Genomic DNA, 16,208 nt, shown 5'->3' with positions numbered 1-16,208 from the left:
GTTTGAGCCTGTGGATTACTGAAGAAAACGCACAAACAAAACTGAGGTTTTTGGATATAAAGAGAGACTTTATCGAACAAAACAAACATTTATTGAGTAAATTAATGTCTTCTGAGTGCAACCATATGAAGATCATCAAAGATAAGGGATTCATTTTATCTCTATTTCTGACTTGTGTAACTCTTCTACTTGGCTGGTTACTGTTTGTAATGATTTGTCTGCTGGGCGATGTTCTCAAATAATTGCATGGTATGCTTTCGCCGTAAAGCCTTTTTAAAACCTCTTGGCGCACCGATCCCTTTAGCGGGATAATTTCCGTCAACATCTGCTGAATTGCAGAGCGCCAAATTCAAATTAAATTACTAAAAATATTTAATTTATGAAATCACAAGTGCAATATACCAAAACACAGCTTAGCTTGTTGTTAATCCACCTGGCGTGTCAGATTTCAAAAGAGCTTTACAGCGAAAGCAAACCATGCGATTATGTGAGGACAGCTCTCAGTAGACAAAACATTACAAACAGCTAGCAGCAAAGTAGATTTTTCACGAAAGTCAGAAAAGCAATAAAATTAATCGCTTACCTTTGATGATCTTCGTATGTTTGCACTCACGAGACTCCCAGTTACACAATAAATGTTTGTTTTGTTCGAAAAATATTATTTTTATATCCAAAAACCTCCATTTGGTTGGCGCGTTTTGTTGAGTAATCCACAGGCTCGTGCAGGTCATGACGGGCAGACGAAAATTCCAAATAGTATCCGTAAAGTTCGTAGAAACATGTCAAACGTTTTTTATAATCAATCCTCAGGTTGTTTTTACAATAAATAATAAATAATATTTCAACCGGACGGTAGCCTTTTCAATACAAGAGAGAAAGAAAAGGTCTCGCTACCAGTGGCGCACGCATGAACAAATCTAAGGACATCTGGCTATCCACTGACGTGATGTGATCATTCTCGCTCATTTTTCAGAATAAAATCTTGAAACTATGTCTAAAGACTGTTCACACCCTGTGGAAGCCATAGGGAAAGGAATCTGGTTGATATCCCTTTAAATGGAGGATATGCTTGCAATGGAACAGAGTGGTTTCAGAAAAACAGCACTTCCTGGTTGGATTTTCCTCAGGTTTTCACCTGCAATGTCCGTTCTGTTATACTCACAGACAATATTTTGACTGTTTTGGAAACTTTAGAGTGTTTTCCATCCTAATCTGCCAATTATATGCATATTCTAGCTTCTGGGCCTGAGAAATAGGCAGTTTACTTTGGGAACGTTTTTTATCCAACCATCAATACTGCCCCCTAGCTTCAAGAGGTTAAAGAGCTGTCATTACTAGATGCACCATCATAATTCTCTCCCAAAATAATAGCCTAAAATGTTATAATCATTACATCATCATTCAACTAAAATCAAAATTAATTTACATTAAACATTTTAGTAAATCGTGCATCTAATTATCTGAAACCCACAGCATGAATGATTGAGTTGCTTCCCTAAAGTGTTGTTCACATGATCCTGTCTTTTATTCCCATCTTCCTACAGAAGAACGCTTTGTCCTATGTCTTTCTGTAACGGTCATCGTTGCATGAAGAAGTGGACCAAAGTGCAGCATGGTAAGTGTTCATGATTTATTCATAAAACTGAACACTGAATAACAAAAACAACAAAGAGAACGAACGAAACCGAAACAGTTCTGTCTGGTGCAGACACAAAAAACAGAAAACAACTACCCACAAACACATGTGGGAAAAGGCTACCTAAGTATGGTTCTCAATCAGAGACAACAATAGACAGCTGCCTCTGATTGAGAACCACACCCGGCCAAACACACAGAAATAGAAAACATAGAACACAAAACATAGAATGCCCACCCCAACTCACGCCCTGACCAAACCAAAATAGAGACATAAAAAGGATCTCTAAGGTCAGGGCGTGACACTTTCTTCTTTCAGTTTTCATACGCAACAACAATAGTTTAGACAATTTGTGATCTAACTGGCCCACAATCAAAATAAATGATGTTGATAGTAGTCTATCAAAGTAATCAGACCAATTATTTTACTTTGACTATAATTAACTGCTTTGCTTTAAATAGTAAAGTAAAACTTTTTAAACTTCTTTCATTACCACAAAAATACTTTTAAATAGCTAAAGAAAACCCCACAACTTTACTTGTAAAGTTACCATCTAGTTACACCACACTAACATGTTCTCATCAGTCATAGTACCAGAATCAAAACCAGCATGAGTGATTATCTATACAGACCGATGTGTTGTTTTATGTTTGTGGAAGGTATTATTTTACGCTTTAGTGTATGGTTTAATGTTATCATCCAACTTAATCTATTACAGTAACGTAAAGCTAATGGACAAGCTTCAACACTGAAGATCCCCCAATACCACATGTCCTTCAGTCAGGATGCCATAAAACACACACACACAGACACACACAGACACACACACAAACACACACACACACACACACACACACACACACACACACACACACACACACACACACACACACACACACACACACACACACACACACACACACACACACACACACACACACACACACACACACACACACACACACACACACACACACACACACGCTGAAGTCAACGGGGGTCTTGTGACACACTCACTGTCCTTGAACTGGTGGATGAAGTCATGTATGCCAACCATGTGCTACACAATAATTAACTCTTCTCCAAGGCGTTACAGCCATTAAAACAGTGTGTATAGAGCGAGGGCATGGAGAAAGGGCTGCTTGTCCAGAGGCCCCAGCAGACAGTCAGGCCTATTGATGAGTCCTGGGCTTAATCAGGGAATAGCTAGAGCACAGCTCTGAATAGTAATGTTTATGCTTTTGCGGACAGAGTGGAAAGGAAACCGATGCCACACAAAAGCCTGCCATGTCACCTCTGCCACTGCTGTTTTCAAAAATCTATATTTTTACCTCAAAAACGTACAATTTTCACACTGAGATTGAGGTGACTGTTTTTTTGTAACAGTAGGATGATGATTTATTTATACACTCCCCTAGATATGTATTTGGACAGTGAAGCTAAAAAAATATATTGGGCTCCATAATCCAGCATTTTAGATTTGAGATCAAGAGTTTCATATGAGGCGACATTACAAAATGCCAGCCTTTATTTGAGGTTATTTTCGTACATATCTGTTTTACCGTTTATAAATAAATCACTTTATAGTGTATTCAATTATTCAGTAGTGAATGGTGAATAATGCATTATGTCATTTTGGAGGCACTTTATGTTTAAAAAAAATTTAATTTTTTTTTTTTAAAAGTACCCCCTTTTTCTCCCCAATTTGGATCTTGTCTCATCACTGCAACTCCCTAACGGGCTCGGGAGGCGAAGGTCGAGTCATGCATCCTCCGAAACATGACCCGCCAAACCGCACTTCTTAGCACCCGCCCACTTAACCCGGAAGCCATCCACACCAATGTGTCGGAGGAAACACAGTTCAACTGATGACCGATGTCAGCCTGCAGGCACCCGGCCTACCACAAGGAGTCACTAGAGCGCGATGAGCCAAGGAAAGCCCCCGCCCAAACCCTCCCCTAACCCGGACGACGCTGGGCCAATTGTGCCCCGCCCTATGGGACTCCCGATCACGGCCGGTTGTGATACAGCCCGGGATTGAACCCAGGTCTGTAGTGATGCCTCTAGCACTACGATGCAGTGCCTTAGACCGCAGCTCCACTCGGGAGGCCCTTGGAGTCACTTTTGTTGTAAATAAGGATAGCGGATGTTTCTGAACACTACATTCATGTGGATGCTACCATGATTATAGATGATCATGAATGAATTGTGAATAATTATGAGTGAGAAAGTTAACCTCTCCAGTTGGTAATGGTGAGTGGTTAGCATGTTTTGTTAGTCTCTGTAACCTTCTCACTCATCATTATTCATTCATGATTTCTCTTCATCTTGGCATTATCAGAAATATCTTACCTACTCACTTAGAAAGAGTATTACTCCAGTCATCATTCACCATTCAGTTCCTACTGGGCCAAACATAACCCAAAACTCAACCGCAAATCACAAGCTGTGTAGTCATTGCGTGCTAGGCAGGGGTGCAACTTCACTGGGGACGGGGGAGACATGACCACCCCACATTCTAAAATTGCATTTTTGTCCCCCCCAGTTTATCATTGCACTGTGATACAAAAAAGCAGCATCGGCGTGTTTTAGGACACCTCAGAGCGGTCATGTAGGCTGTTTGGTGGTTTCAGCAGGCTGGATTTAGGACCATGCGGACACCACAGAGTCTGCGGACAGGCTGTATGAAGGCAAAGGTTGTGACCAGCACGGAGCTGCTGTCTCTGTGTATTGTGCTTTTTCCCAGAGTCGTAAAAGCAAGCAGAGCATAAACTGTCTACTCTTTATTTGACTGATGTTGCTGGCAAGGTAACTGCTGTCTAACTTAACATTAAAAAAAAATGTATTCCCAGTGCTGAGCTAGCAGTGTAACTGACATATAACGTTTGCTAATGTTTCATCCCATCTCAACTGAAGTTCTGTCTGAAGAGAATGAACTAGCAAGCTATAGATAGCTACCACAGCCAGTCCAGCTCAAGCCTATAGTTACTGTATCTGTCAGATAGCAGTATGTAACAGCAATTGTGTGTATGAAAATGTTTTGTAGCCCTTTTGTCCTGTTTCAATAGAAGTACATTAACTTGGCAAATTTTTGCCAGTTAAGGTACCATTAGAGCTAACCAAAAGTTTGCTAACGTTAGCAAGCTAGCGCACAAACATTAGGTTTTATTTTTGCCTCGATCACACTAGATCTATGAAACCAGCAGTCAAACGATATTCAGAAGTTTTTTGACAATACAATGTCAGTTTTTATTAGTCAGTATAGCAATGTAACATTATTGATCTGTCAGTTTCCCTAGCTAATGCCCTACTTTTCACACTGACACAGTATAAACAACTCTATAGACTACACTTTCATTTACATTTTACATTTTAGTCATTTAGCAGACACTCTTATCCAGAGCGACTTACAGTAGAGTGCATACATTTTATAACATTTATTATTTTTTTATTTTTTTTTATTTTTTTACATACTGAGACAAGGATATCCCTACCGGCCAAGAGCAGACACTCTTATCCAGAGCGACTTACAGTAGAGTGCATACATTTTATTACATTTTTTTTTTACATACTGAGACAAGGATATCCCTACCGGCCAAACCCTCCCTACCGGCCAAACCCTCCCTAACCCGGACGACGCTATGCCAATTGTGCGTCGCCCCACGGATCTCCCGGTTGCGGCCGGCTGCGACAGAGCCTGGGCGCGAACCCAGCCCAGCCTGGGCGCGAACCCAGAGACTCTGGTGGCGCAGCTAGCACTGCGATGCAGTGCCCTAGACCACTGCGCCACCCGGGAGACATGGGGAAGAGTCAGTACACAACACAATATTGATGATTATGAATGGACACAGTTATATTTGAATGCCCAGTCATCTTCATATAATCTCAGTTATAAAGTACTGCAGTTTAATACCATCCATAGAACATCCTATATGCCAGTGAAAATGAATATCATGCACTCAGACATGTAATGCCTCTGCTGGAAGTGTAAAACAAAAAAGGGGTACATATTTGCATATGTTATCTGGCAAAGAGTTTGTTATTTTATTTCAGAATGTCTACAGATTCTCCCTGTTTTTAGTTAAATAAAGGTTAAATAAAAATGTTGTTTGCTTGGAAATGTTGATTCTGGGGACAGGTATCAGAAGAAACTTAATTAGAATTAATTAGAAGGTTGGTTATCTTCCCACAATGTCACAATGGATGGCGGAAATGTCAAGTTATGCATCACTAGATTTAATTTATTACAAGATTAAGGGTATACTGTGCAACTTTCATAAGCTCTGGGTAGCTTACTATATATGGAATATTGTATGACAAAAGGGGTCTGTATTGAAAACATTTTTAGTCGAGCAGTCGCAAATAGATTATGATTTTTCATGGCACACCAGACACCTGTGTGATTTGCGCCTGTCTCAGTGAACTAATCCATTGAAGAGGCCGTGGTGATGCCACAGTCCAAGAATATGGGGACTGTGGTTCAGATGCACGTCTCTCCAGAATGCGCTCTCTCCTGCCATTTCATGGGCATTCATTGTTTCATAACTTAATTATGTGGTTATTGGTACCCTTCGTGCCAGTTATGATTTTGATATGGGCATTTTCGTGGAACAGTTTCATTTAGTTTATAATAGTCTTTGTATCTCAAAATCATTGTCTGTGGTTATTCTAAATGAAAATTATAAAAATCTAAGAGTAACTTGTATTGCCATTGCCAACAATGTGATAATACTCTACAGTACATAAAGCCAAAACATAAAAACATTGCAGCCTGCAGGTAGAAAATATCCTGATGAAAATAAATAGCCTATACAAAAAAATTATGATGGTCTGTGTCCCCCCTTTTGTCAGGTAAAGTGACCAATTTATGGTAATCACATAATGCAACATTGACAACTCGCTCTGCAGTGGTAAAGCGTAGGCCTAGTACCCTCTAAAACCACTATAGCTCATAGTGAAAAACCACAACACACGTAGTCTAGTGTACCCTCTTAAACCTTGAGACCTGGATAGGGTATTGTGAGACGAATGAATGGAGTCTGAAGCCTTACATATTTAAAATAGTTAATTTATCTGGTGCTTCTCTCTTCAATACAGTTTTCAGTTGTCTCTCTCTCATTCTTCAATACAGTTTTCAGTTGTCTCTCTCTCATTCAACTGACTTGGCTAATCTTACACAATTCTAAATAGTCAACATACTAAAAAACTATTTGTTAAAAGGTATTAGTTATCATCTTATCTCATAGACACATTTTCATCATGTAATTCTCAACAGATCTCTGAAAACAGCAAGTTACAATGTTTCTCTTTGATTATACTCTGTGTTAACGTTTGTTGGTCCTGTCGCCATGACTACGACTGGCTCTCATCAAGCTGCCCACTCAAGAAAAAACTTCAAACTGTAACCAGTGCCTGCAACCTGGCTCAGGTTATCAGTCAACCTACCGGGGTAGTTACAAACAGCACAGGAATTAAATCATCAACATGTATTGATCACATCTTTACTAATGCTGCAGACATTTGCTTTAAAGCCATCTGATGTATCGATCACAATATATTAGCCATATCTAGGAAAAACAAAGTTCCAAAGGCTAGGCCTAATATAGTGTATAAGAGGTCATATAATAAGTTTCGTTGTGATTTATATGTTGATGATGTATAAGAATATTTGTTGGTCTGTGGTGTGTAATGAGAAGCAACCAGACGCTGCACTTGACACATTTATGATATTGCTTATTCTAGTTACAAATAAGCATGCACCCATTAAGAAAATTATTGTAAAAACTGTTAAATCCCCTTGGATTGATGAGGAATTGAAAAAATGTATGGTTGAGAGGGATTAGGCAAAAGCAGTGGTGGAAAAAGTACTCAATTGTCATACAGAGGACAAAGAGCCGGATGCCTGGTACCCGGCAAAGGCGACTGGGAAAGCTGCCATTACCGTCAATACTACTTTATTGTCCAATCATTGGACAATAAATTAAACGAGGTACGATCACGAATTTCCTACTAACGGGACATCAAAACTGTAATATCCTATGTTTCACGGAATCGTGGCTGAATGACGACATTCAGCTAGCGGGATATACGCTGCACCGTTAAGATAGAACAGCACACTCCGGTAAGACAAGGGGGGGCGGTCTGTGCATATTTGTAAACAACAGCTGGTGCACGAAATCTAAGGATGTCTCTAGATTTTGCTCACCTGAAGTAGAGTATATTGTGATAAATTGCAGGCCACACTACTTTCCTTGAGAGATTTCAGCTATACTTTTCGTGGCTGTTTATTTACCATCACAGACAGATGCTGGCACTAAAACCACACTCAGTCAGCTGTATAAGGAAATAAGCAAACAGGAAACCACTCACCCAGAGGCGGCGCTCCTAGTGGCCGGAGACTTTTATGCAGGGAAACTTAAATCAGTTCTACTAAATTTCTATCAACATGTTAAATGTGCAACCAGAGGGGAAAAAAATCTAGATCACATGTACTCCACACACAGAGACGCATACAAAGCTCTCCCTCGCCCTCCATTTGGTAAATCCGACCACAACTCTATCCTCCTGATTCCTGCTTACAAGCAAAAATTAAAGCAGGATGCACCAGTGACTCGGTCTATAAAAAAGTGATCAGATGAAGCAGATGCTAAACTACAGGACTGTTTTGCTAGCACAGACTGGAATATGTTCCGGTGTTCTTCCGATGGCATTGAGGAGTACACCACATCAGTCACTGGCTTTATCAATTAGTGCATCGAGGATGTCGTTCCCACAGTGACTGTACGTACATACCCCAACCAGAAGCCATGGATTACAGGCAACATTCGCACTGAGCTAAAGGTAGAGCTAACACTTTCAAGGTGCGGGACTCTAACCCGGAAGTTTACAAGAAATCCTGCTATGCCCTGTGATGAACCATCAAACAGGCAAAGCGCCAATACAGGGCTAAGATTGAATCATACAACACCGGCTCCGACGCTTGTCTTATGTGGCAGGGCTTGCAAACTAATACAGACTACAAAGGGAAGCACAGCTGCGAGCTGCCTAGTGACACGAGCCTACCAGACGAGCTAAATCACTTCCATGCTCACTTCGAGGCAAGCAACACTGAGGCATGCATGAGAGCATCAGCTGTTCCGGATGACTGTGTGATCATGCTCTCCGTAGCTGACATGAGTAAGGCCTATAAAACAGGTCAAGGCTGGTTAAGGCTACACAAGGCTACACAAGGCTGCGGGGCCAGACGGATTACCAGGACGTGTGCTCCGGGTATGTGCTGACCAACTGGCAGGTGTCTTCACTGACATTTTCAACATGTCCCTGATTGAGTCTGTAATACCAACATGTTTCAAGCAGACCACATTAGTCCCTGTGCCCAAAAACACAAAGGCAACCTGCCTAAATGACTACAGACCCGTAGCACTCACGTCCGTAGCCATGAAGTTCTTTGAAAGGTTGGTAATGGCTCACATCAACACCATTATCCCAGAAATAGACCCATTAGACCCACTCCAATTTGCATATCGCCCAAACAGATCCACAGATGATGCAATCTCTATTGCACTCCACACTGCCCTTTCCCATGTGGACATAAGGAACACTTACAGTGAGGGAAAAAAGTATTTGATCCCCTGCTGATTTTGTACGTTTGCCCACTGACAAAGAAATGATCAGTCTATAATTTTAATGGTAGGTTTATTTGAACAGTGAGAGACAGAATAACAACAAAAATATCCAGAAAAACGCATGTCAAAAATGTTATAAATTGATTTGCATTTTAATGAGGGAAATAAGTATTTGACCCCCTCTCAATCAGAAAGATTTCTGGCTCCCAGGTATCTTTCATACAGGTAACGAGCTGAGATTAGGAGCACACTCTTAAAGGGAGTGCTCCTAATCTCAGTTTCTTACCTGTATAAAAGACACCTGTCCACAGAAGCAATCAATCAATCAGATTCCAAACTCTCCACCATGGCCAAGACCAAAGAGCTCTCCAAGGATGTCAGGGACAAGATTGTAGATCTACACAAGGCTGGAATGGGCTACAAGACCATTGCCAAGCAGCTTGGTGAGAAGGTGACAACAGTTGGTGCGATTATTCGCAAATGGAAGAAACACAAAACAACTGTCAAACTCCCTTGGCCTAGGGCTCCATGCAAGATCTCACCTCGTGGAGTTGCAATGATCATGAGAATGGTGAGGAATCTGCCCAGAACTAAACAGGAGGATCTTGTCAATGATCTCAAGGCAGCTGGGACCATAGTCACCAAGAAAACAATTGGTAACACACTACGCCGTGAAGGACTGAAATCCTGCAGCGCCCGCAAGGTCCCCCTGCTCAAGAAAGCTCATATACATACCCGTCTGAAGTTTGCCAATGAACATCTGAATGATTCAGAGGACAACTGGGTGAACGTGTTGTGGTCAGACGAGACCAAAGTGGAGTTCTTTGGCATCAACTCAACTTGCCGTGTTTGGAGGAGGAGGAATGCTGCCTATGACCCCAAGAAACCATCCCCACCGTCAAACATGGAGGTGGAAACATTATGCTTTGGGGGTGTTTTTCTGCTAAGGGGACAGGACAACTTCACCGCATCAAAGGGACGATGGACGGGGCCATGTACCGTCAAATCTTGGGTGAAAACCTCCTTCCCTCAGCCAGGGCATTGAAAATGGGTCGTGGATGGGTATTCCAGCATGACAATGACCCAAAACACACGGCCAAGGCAACAAAGGAGTGGCTCAAGAAAAAGCACATTAAGGTCCTGGAGTGGCCTAGCCAGTCTCCAGACCTTAATCCCATAGAAAATCTGTGGAGGGAGCTGAAGGTTCGAGTTGCCAAACGTCAGCCTCGAAATCTTAATGACTTGAAGAAGATCTGCAAAGAGGAGTGGGACAAAATCCCTCCTGAGATGTGTGCAAACCTGGTGGCCAACTACAAGAAACATCTGACCTCTGTGATTGCCAACAAGGGTTTTGCCACCAAGTACTAAGTCATGTTTTGAAGAGGGGTCAAATACTTATTTCCCTCATTAAAATGCAAATCAATTTATAACATTTTTGACATGCGTTTTTCTGGATTTTTTTGTTGATATTCTGTCTCTCACTGTTCAAATAAACATACCATTAAAATTACAGACTGATCATTTCATTGTCAGTGGGCAAACGAACAAAATCAGCAGGGGATCAAATACTTTTTTCCCTCACTGTATGTGAGAATGCTATTCATTGCCTACAGCTCAGCGTTCAACACCATAGTACCCTCAAAGCTCATCACTAAGCTAAGGATCCTGGGACTAAACACCTCCCTCTGCAACTGGATCCTGGACTTTCTGACAGGCCGCCCCCAGGTGGTGAGCGTAGGTAGCAACACATCTGCCACGCTGATCCTCAACACTGGAGCTCCACAGGGGTGCGTGATCAGTCCCCTCCTGTACTCCCTGTTCACCCACGACTGCATGACCAGGCACAACTCCAACACCATCATTAAGTTTGCAGACGACACAACCGTAGGCCTGATCACAGACAACGACGAGACAGCCTATAGGGAAGAGGTCAGAGTCCTGGCCGTGTGGTGCCAGAATAACAACCTATCCCTAAACGTAGCCAAGACTAAGGAGATGATTGTGGACTACAGGAAAAAGAGGACCGAGCACGCCCCCATTCTCATCGACGGTGCTGTAGTGGAGCAGGTTGAGAGCTTCAAGTTCCTCGGTGTCCACATCAACAACAAACTAGAATGGTCCAAACACACCAAGACAGTCGTGAAGAGGGCACGACAAAGCCTATTCCCCCTCAGGAAATTAAAAAGATTTGGCATGGGTCCTGAGAACCTCAAAAGGTTCTACAGCTGCAACATCGACAGCATCCTGACTGGTTGCATCACTGCCTGGTACGGCAATTGCTCGGCCTCTGACCGCAAGGCACTACAGAGGGTAGTGCGTACGGCCCAGTACATCACTGGGGCTAAGCTGCCTGCCATCCAGGATCTCTACACCAGGCGGTGTCAGAGGAAGGCCCTAAAAATTGTCAAAGACCCCAGCCACCCCACTCATAGACTGTTCTCTCTACTACCGCATGGCAAGCGGTACCGGAGTGCCAAGTCTAGGACAAAAGGCTTCTCAACAGTTTTTACCCCCAAGCCATAAGACTCCTGAACAGATAATCAAATGGCTTCCCGGGCTATCGGCATTGTGTCCCGCCACCCACCACCCGCCAACCCCTCTTTTATGCTACTGCTACTCTCTGTTCATCATATATGCATATATGACTAACCGGTGTCTGTATGTAGCCTCGCTACATTTATAGCTTCTGTATATACCTTTATAGCTACTGTATATAGGCTGTCTCTTTACTGTTGTTTTATTTCTTTACTTACCTATTGTTCACCTAACACCTTTTATGCACTATTGTGCAAGTAAGCATTTCACTGTAAGGTCTTCACCTGTTGTATTGATGAACTTTGATCAAATTAACTTTGATTGATTTGAAGTAAAGATACCTTAATAGGAAATGTCTCAAGTAAAAGTGAAAGTCACCCAGTAAAATACTACTTGAGTAAAAGACTAAAAGTATTTGGTTTTAAATATACTTAAGTATCAAAGTAAATGGAATCCCTAAAATGTACTTAAGTATCAAAAGTAAAAGTATAAATCATTTTAAATTCCTTATATTAAACAAACCAGATGCCCCATTATTATTTTTTATTAACGATAGCCAGGCACACTCCAACACTGAGATATCATTTACAAACAAAGCATTTGCGTTCAATGAGTCTGCTAGATCAGAGGCAGTAGGGATGACCAGGGATGTCCTCTTGATAAGTGTGTGATTTGGACAATTTTCCTGTCACAATGTAATGAGTACTTTTGGTGTCAGGGAAAATGTATGGAGTAAAAAGTACATTATTTTCTTCAGGAATGTAGTGAACTTGTCACGTTCATTGAAATGAGCGGACCAAGATGCAGCGTGGTATGTTCCCATCCTTTTATTCGGAAGAGAAACTTAACTTCTCTAGGATAGGGGGCAGCATTTTCACTTTTGGATAAATAGCTTCCTTCTACTCATCCCCAGAATATAAGATATGCATATTATTAGTAGATTTGGATAGAAAACACTCTGAAGTTTCTAAAACTGTTTGAATCATGTCTATGAGTATAACAGAACTTATGTAGCAGGCAAAACCCCGAGGACAAACCATTCAGATTTTTTTTTTTAAGTCACTGTCTGTTCAATGAGGTTTCATTGGGATACTAGATTTCTAATTGACTTGTTTGCAGTTCCTACCGCTTCCACTGGATGTCACCAGTCTTTGGAAATTGGTTGAGGTTATTCCTTTGTGTAATGAAGAAGTACGGCCATCATGATCGAGTGGCACTTGAAGTGTACTTTTTGAGAGAGGCGCATGACTCTAAAAGTAGCGTCAGTTTGTTTTCTTCCTGTATTGAACACAGATAGTCCCGTCTTAAATTTGATCGGTTATTAACGTTTAAAAATACCTACAGTTGTATTACAAAAGTAGTTTGAAATGTTTTGGCAAAGTTTACACGTACAGTGAGGGAAAAAAGTATTTGATCCCCTGCTGATTTTGTACGTTTGCCCACTATCAAAGAAATGATCAGTCTATAATTTTAATGGTAGGTTTATTTGAACAGTGAGAGACAGAATATCAACAAAAAAATCCAGAAAAACGCATGTCAAAAATGTTATGAATTGATTTGCATTTTAATGAGGGAAATAAGTATTTGACCCCTCTGCAAAACATGACTTAGTACTTGGTGGCAAAACCCTTGTTGGCAATCACAGAGGTCAGACGTTTCTTGTAGTTGGCCACCAGGTTTGCACACATCTCAGGAGGGATTTTGTCCCACTCCTCTTTGCAGATCTTCTTCAAGTCATTAAGGTTTCGAGGCTGACGTTTGGCAACTCGAACCTTCAGCTCCCTCCACAGATTTTCTATGGGATTAAGGTCTGGAGACTGGCTAGGCCACTCCAGGACCTTAATGTGCTTCTTCTTGAGCCACTCCTTTGTTGCCTTGGCCGTGTGTTTTGGGTCATTGTCATGCTGGAATACCCATCCACGACCCATTTTCAATACCCTGGCTGAGGGAAGGAGGTTTTCACCCAAGATTTGACGGTACATGGCCCCGTCCATCGTCCCTTTGATGCGGTGAAGTTGTCCTGTCCCTTTAGCAGAAAAACACCCCCAAAGCATAATGTTTCCACCTCCATGTTTGACGGTGGGGATGGTTTCTTGGGGTCATAGGCAGCATTCCTCCTCCTCCAAACACGGCAAGTTGGGTTGATGCCAAAGAACTCCATTTTGGTCTCATCTGACCACAACACGTTCACCCAGTTGTCCTCTGAATCATTCAGATGTTCATTGGCAAACTTCAGACGGGCATGTATATGTGCTTTCTTGAGCAGGGGGACCTTGCGGGCGCTGCAGGATTTCAGTCCTTCACGGCATAGTGTGTTACCAATTGTTTTCTTGATGACTATGGTCCCAGCTGCCTTGAGATCATTGACAAGATCCTCCTGTGTAGTTCTGGGCTGATTCCTCACCGTTCTCATGATCATTGCAACTCCACGAGGTGAGATCTTGCATGGAGCCCCAGGCTGAGGGAGATTGACAGTTCTTTTGTGTTTCTTCCATTTGCGAATAATCACAGAAACTGTTGTCACCTTCTCACCAAGCTGCTTGGCGATGGTCTTGTAGCCCATTCCAGCCTTGTGTAGGTCTACAATCTTGTCCCTGACATCCTTGGAGAGCTCTTTGGTCTTGGCCATGGTGGAGAGTTTGGAATCTGATTGATTGATTGCTTCTGTGGACAGGTATCTTTTATACAGGTAAGAAACTGAGATTAGGAGCATTCCCTTTAAGAGTGTGCTCCTAATCTCCGTTCGTTACCTGTATGAAAGACACCTGGGAGCCAGAAATCTTTTTTGATTGAGAAGGGGTCAAATACTTATTTCCCTCATTAAAATGCAAATCAATTTATAACATTTTTGACATGCATTTTTCTGGATATTTTTGTTGTTATTCTGTCTCTCACTGTTCAAATAAACCTACCATTAAAATTATAGACTGATAATTTCTTTGTCAGTGGGCAAACGTACAAAATCAGCAGGGGATCAAATACTTTTTTCCCTCACTGTAACTATTGAGATATTTTGTAGTGACGTTGCGCAAATTGGAAGCTGTGTTTTTCTGGATTAAACGCGCCAAATAAATTGACATTTTGGATATATATGGACGGAATTAATCGAACAAAAGGACCATTTGTGATGTTTATGGGACATATTGGAGTGCCAACAAAAGAAGCTCGTCAAAGGTAAGGCATGATTTATATTTTATTTCTGCGTTTTGTTTTGCACCTGCAGGGTTGAAATATGCTACACTCTCTTTGTTTACTGTTGTGCTATCATCAGATAATAGCATCTTATGCTTTCGCCGAAAAGCCTTTTTGAAATCTGACATGTTGGCTGGATTCACAACGAGTGTAGCTTTAATTATATGTAAAACATGTATCTTTCATCAAAATTTATGATGAGTATTTCTGTTATTTGACATGGCTCTCTAATTAATCCGGATATTTTGGAGGCATTTCTGAACATGGCGCCAATGTAAACCGAGATTTGTGGATATAAATATCCACATTATCGAACAAAACATAAATGTATTGTGTAACATGATGTCATATGAGTGTCATCTGATGAAGATGTTCAAAGGTTAGTGATTAATTTTATCTCTATTTCTGCTTTTTGTTTCTACTATATTTTGCTGGGAAAATGGCTGTGTTTTTCCGTGGCTATGTACTGAGCTAACATAATTGTTTGGTGTGCTTTCCCCGTAAATCCTTTTTGAAATCAGACATGTTGGCTGGATTCACAACACGTGTAGCTTTAATTTGGTGTCTTTCATGTGTGATTTCATGAAAGAATGATTTTTATAGTAATATATTTTTTCTGGCTTTTGGCCAAGTGGGACGCTACCGTCCCACTTGGCCAAAAAAAGACTGCTCTTGGTGGACATGCACAGCCCTAGTAGAAATACAGGAAATTAGCTTTAGATGCCCCAACAAAATCCTGAGGGAGGACCCCTACCAGCTTATGTCTGTCCCCCCCACTTCTAAAACTGAAGTTTTGCCCCTGGTGCTAGGAATACGGGACCAAAATACGAAACTTTTAAATACTTTAATGCAATATAAGGGAATTTGTCAAAATACTTAGTGCTTTCCTTTCTAAATGGTGAAACAGATATAAAATAGAAAATACATAAAAGGTGCCATTCTGTACTGTACGATTTGATCTCAAATACAAAATGCTGGCGTAAAGAGCCAAATTAAAATGTTTAGATTCACTGTCCAAATACAGTGCATTCGGGAAAGTATTCAGACCCCTTTTTACACAGTTTGTTACGTTACAGACTTATTCTAAAATGGATTAAATAACGTTTTTTCCTAATCAATCTACACACATTACCCCATAATCACAAAGCGAAAACTGGTTTTTATATTAATATATAAAACAAAAATAAATACATAATTTACAGAAGTATTCAGACCCTTTG

At 41.2% G+C, this 16,208-nt stretch overlaps 1 protein-coding gene across 2 annotated transcripts in view; it reads left to right on the top strand.

The window, feature by feature from the left end:
• LOC139576350 (heparin cofactor 2-like) overlaps positions 1-16,208 on the top strand; it is a 146,846-nt gene that overhangs the window by 70,479 nt on the left and 60,159 nt on the right. The window contains exon 1 of one of the 2 annotated variants that reach the window (XM_071402365.1): positions 1,573-1,615. The exons of the other annotated variant lie outside the window; for it this stretch is intronic. Within the exon in view, the coding sequence (XP_071258466.1) occupies positions 1,588-1,615 (28 nt within the window). The 5' untranslated portion in view covers positions 1,573-1,587. Of the gene's footprint in view, positions 1-1,572; positions 1,616-16,208 lie in introns of those variants that run through there. 2 annotated transcript variants of the gene reach the window in all.

The sequence above is a fragment of the Salvelinus alpinus genome, chromosome 5, assembly GCF_045679555.1.
Source record: "Salvelinus alpinus chromosome 5, SLU_Salpinus.1, whole genome shotgun sequence".
Taxonomy (NCBI): domain Eukaryota; kingdom Metazoa; phylum Chordata; class Actinopteri; order Salmoniformes; family Salmonidae; genus Salvelinus; species Salvelinus alpinus.
This window is presented reverse-complemented; position numbering and strand designations above follow the sequence as displayed.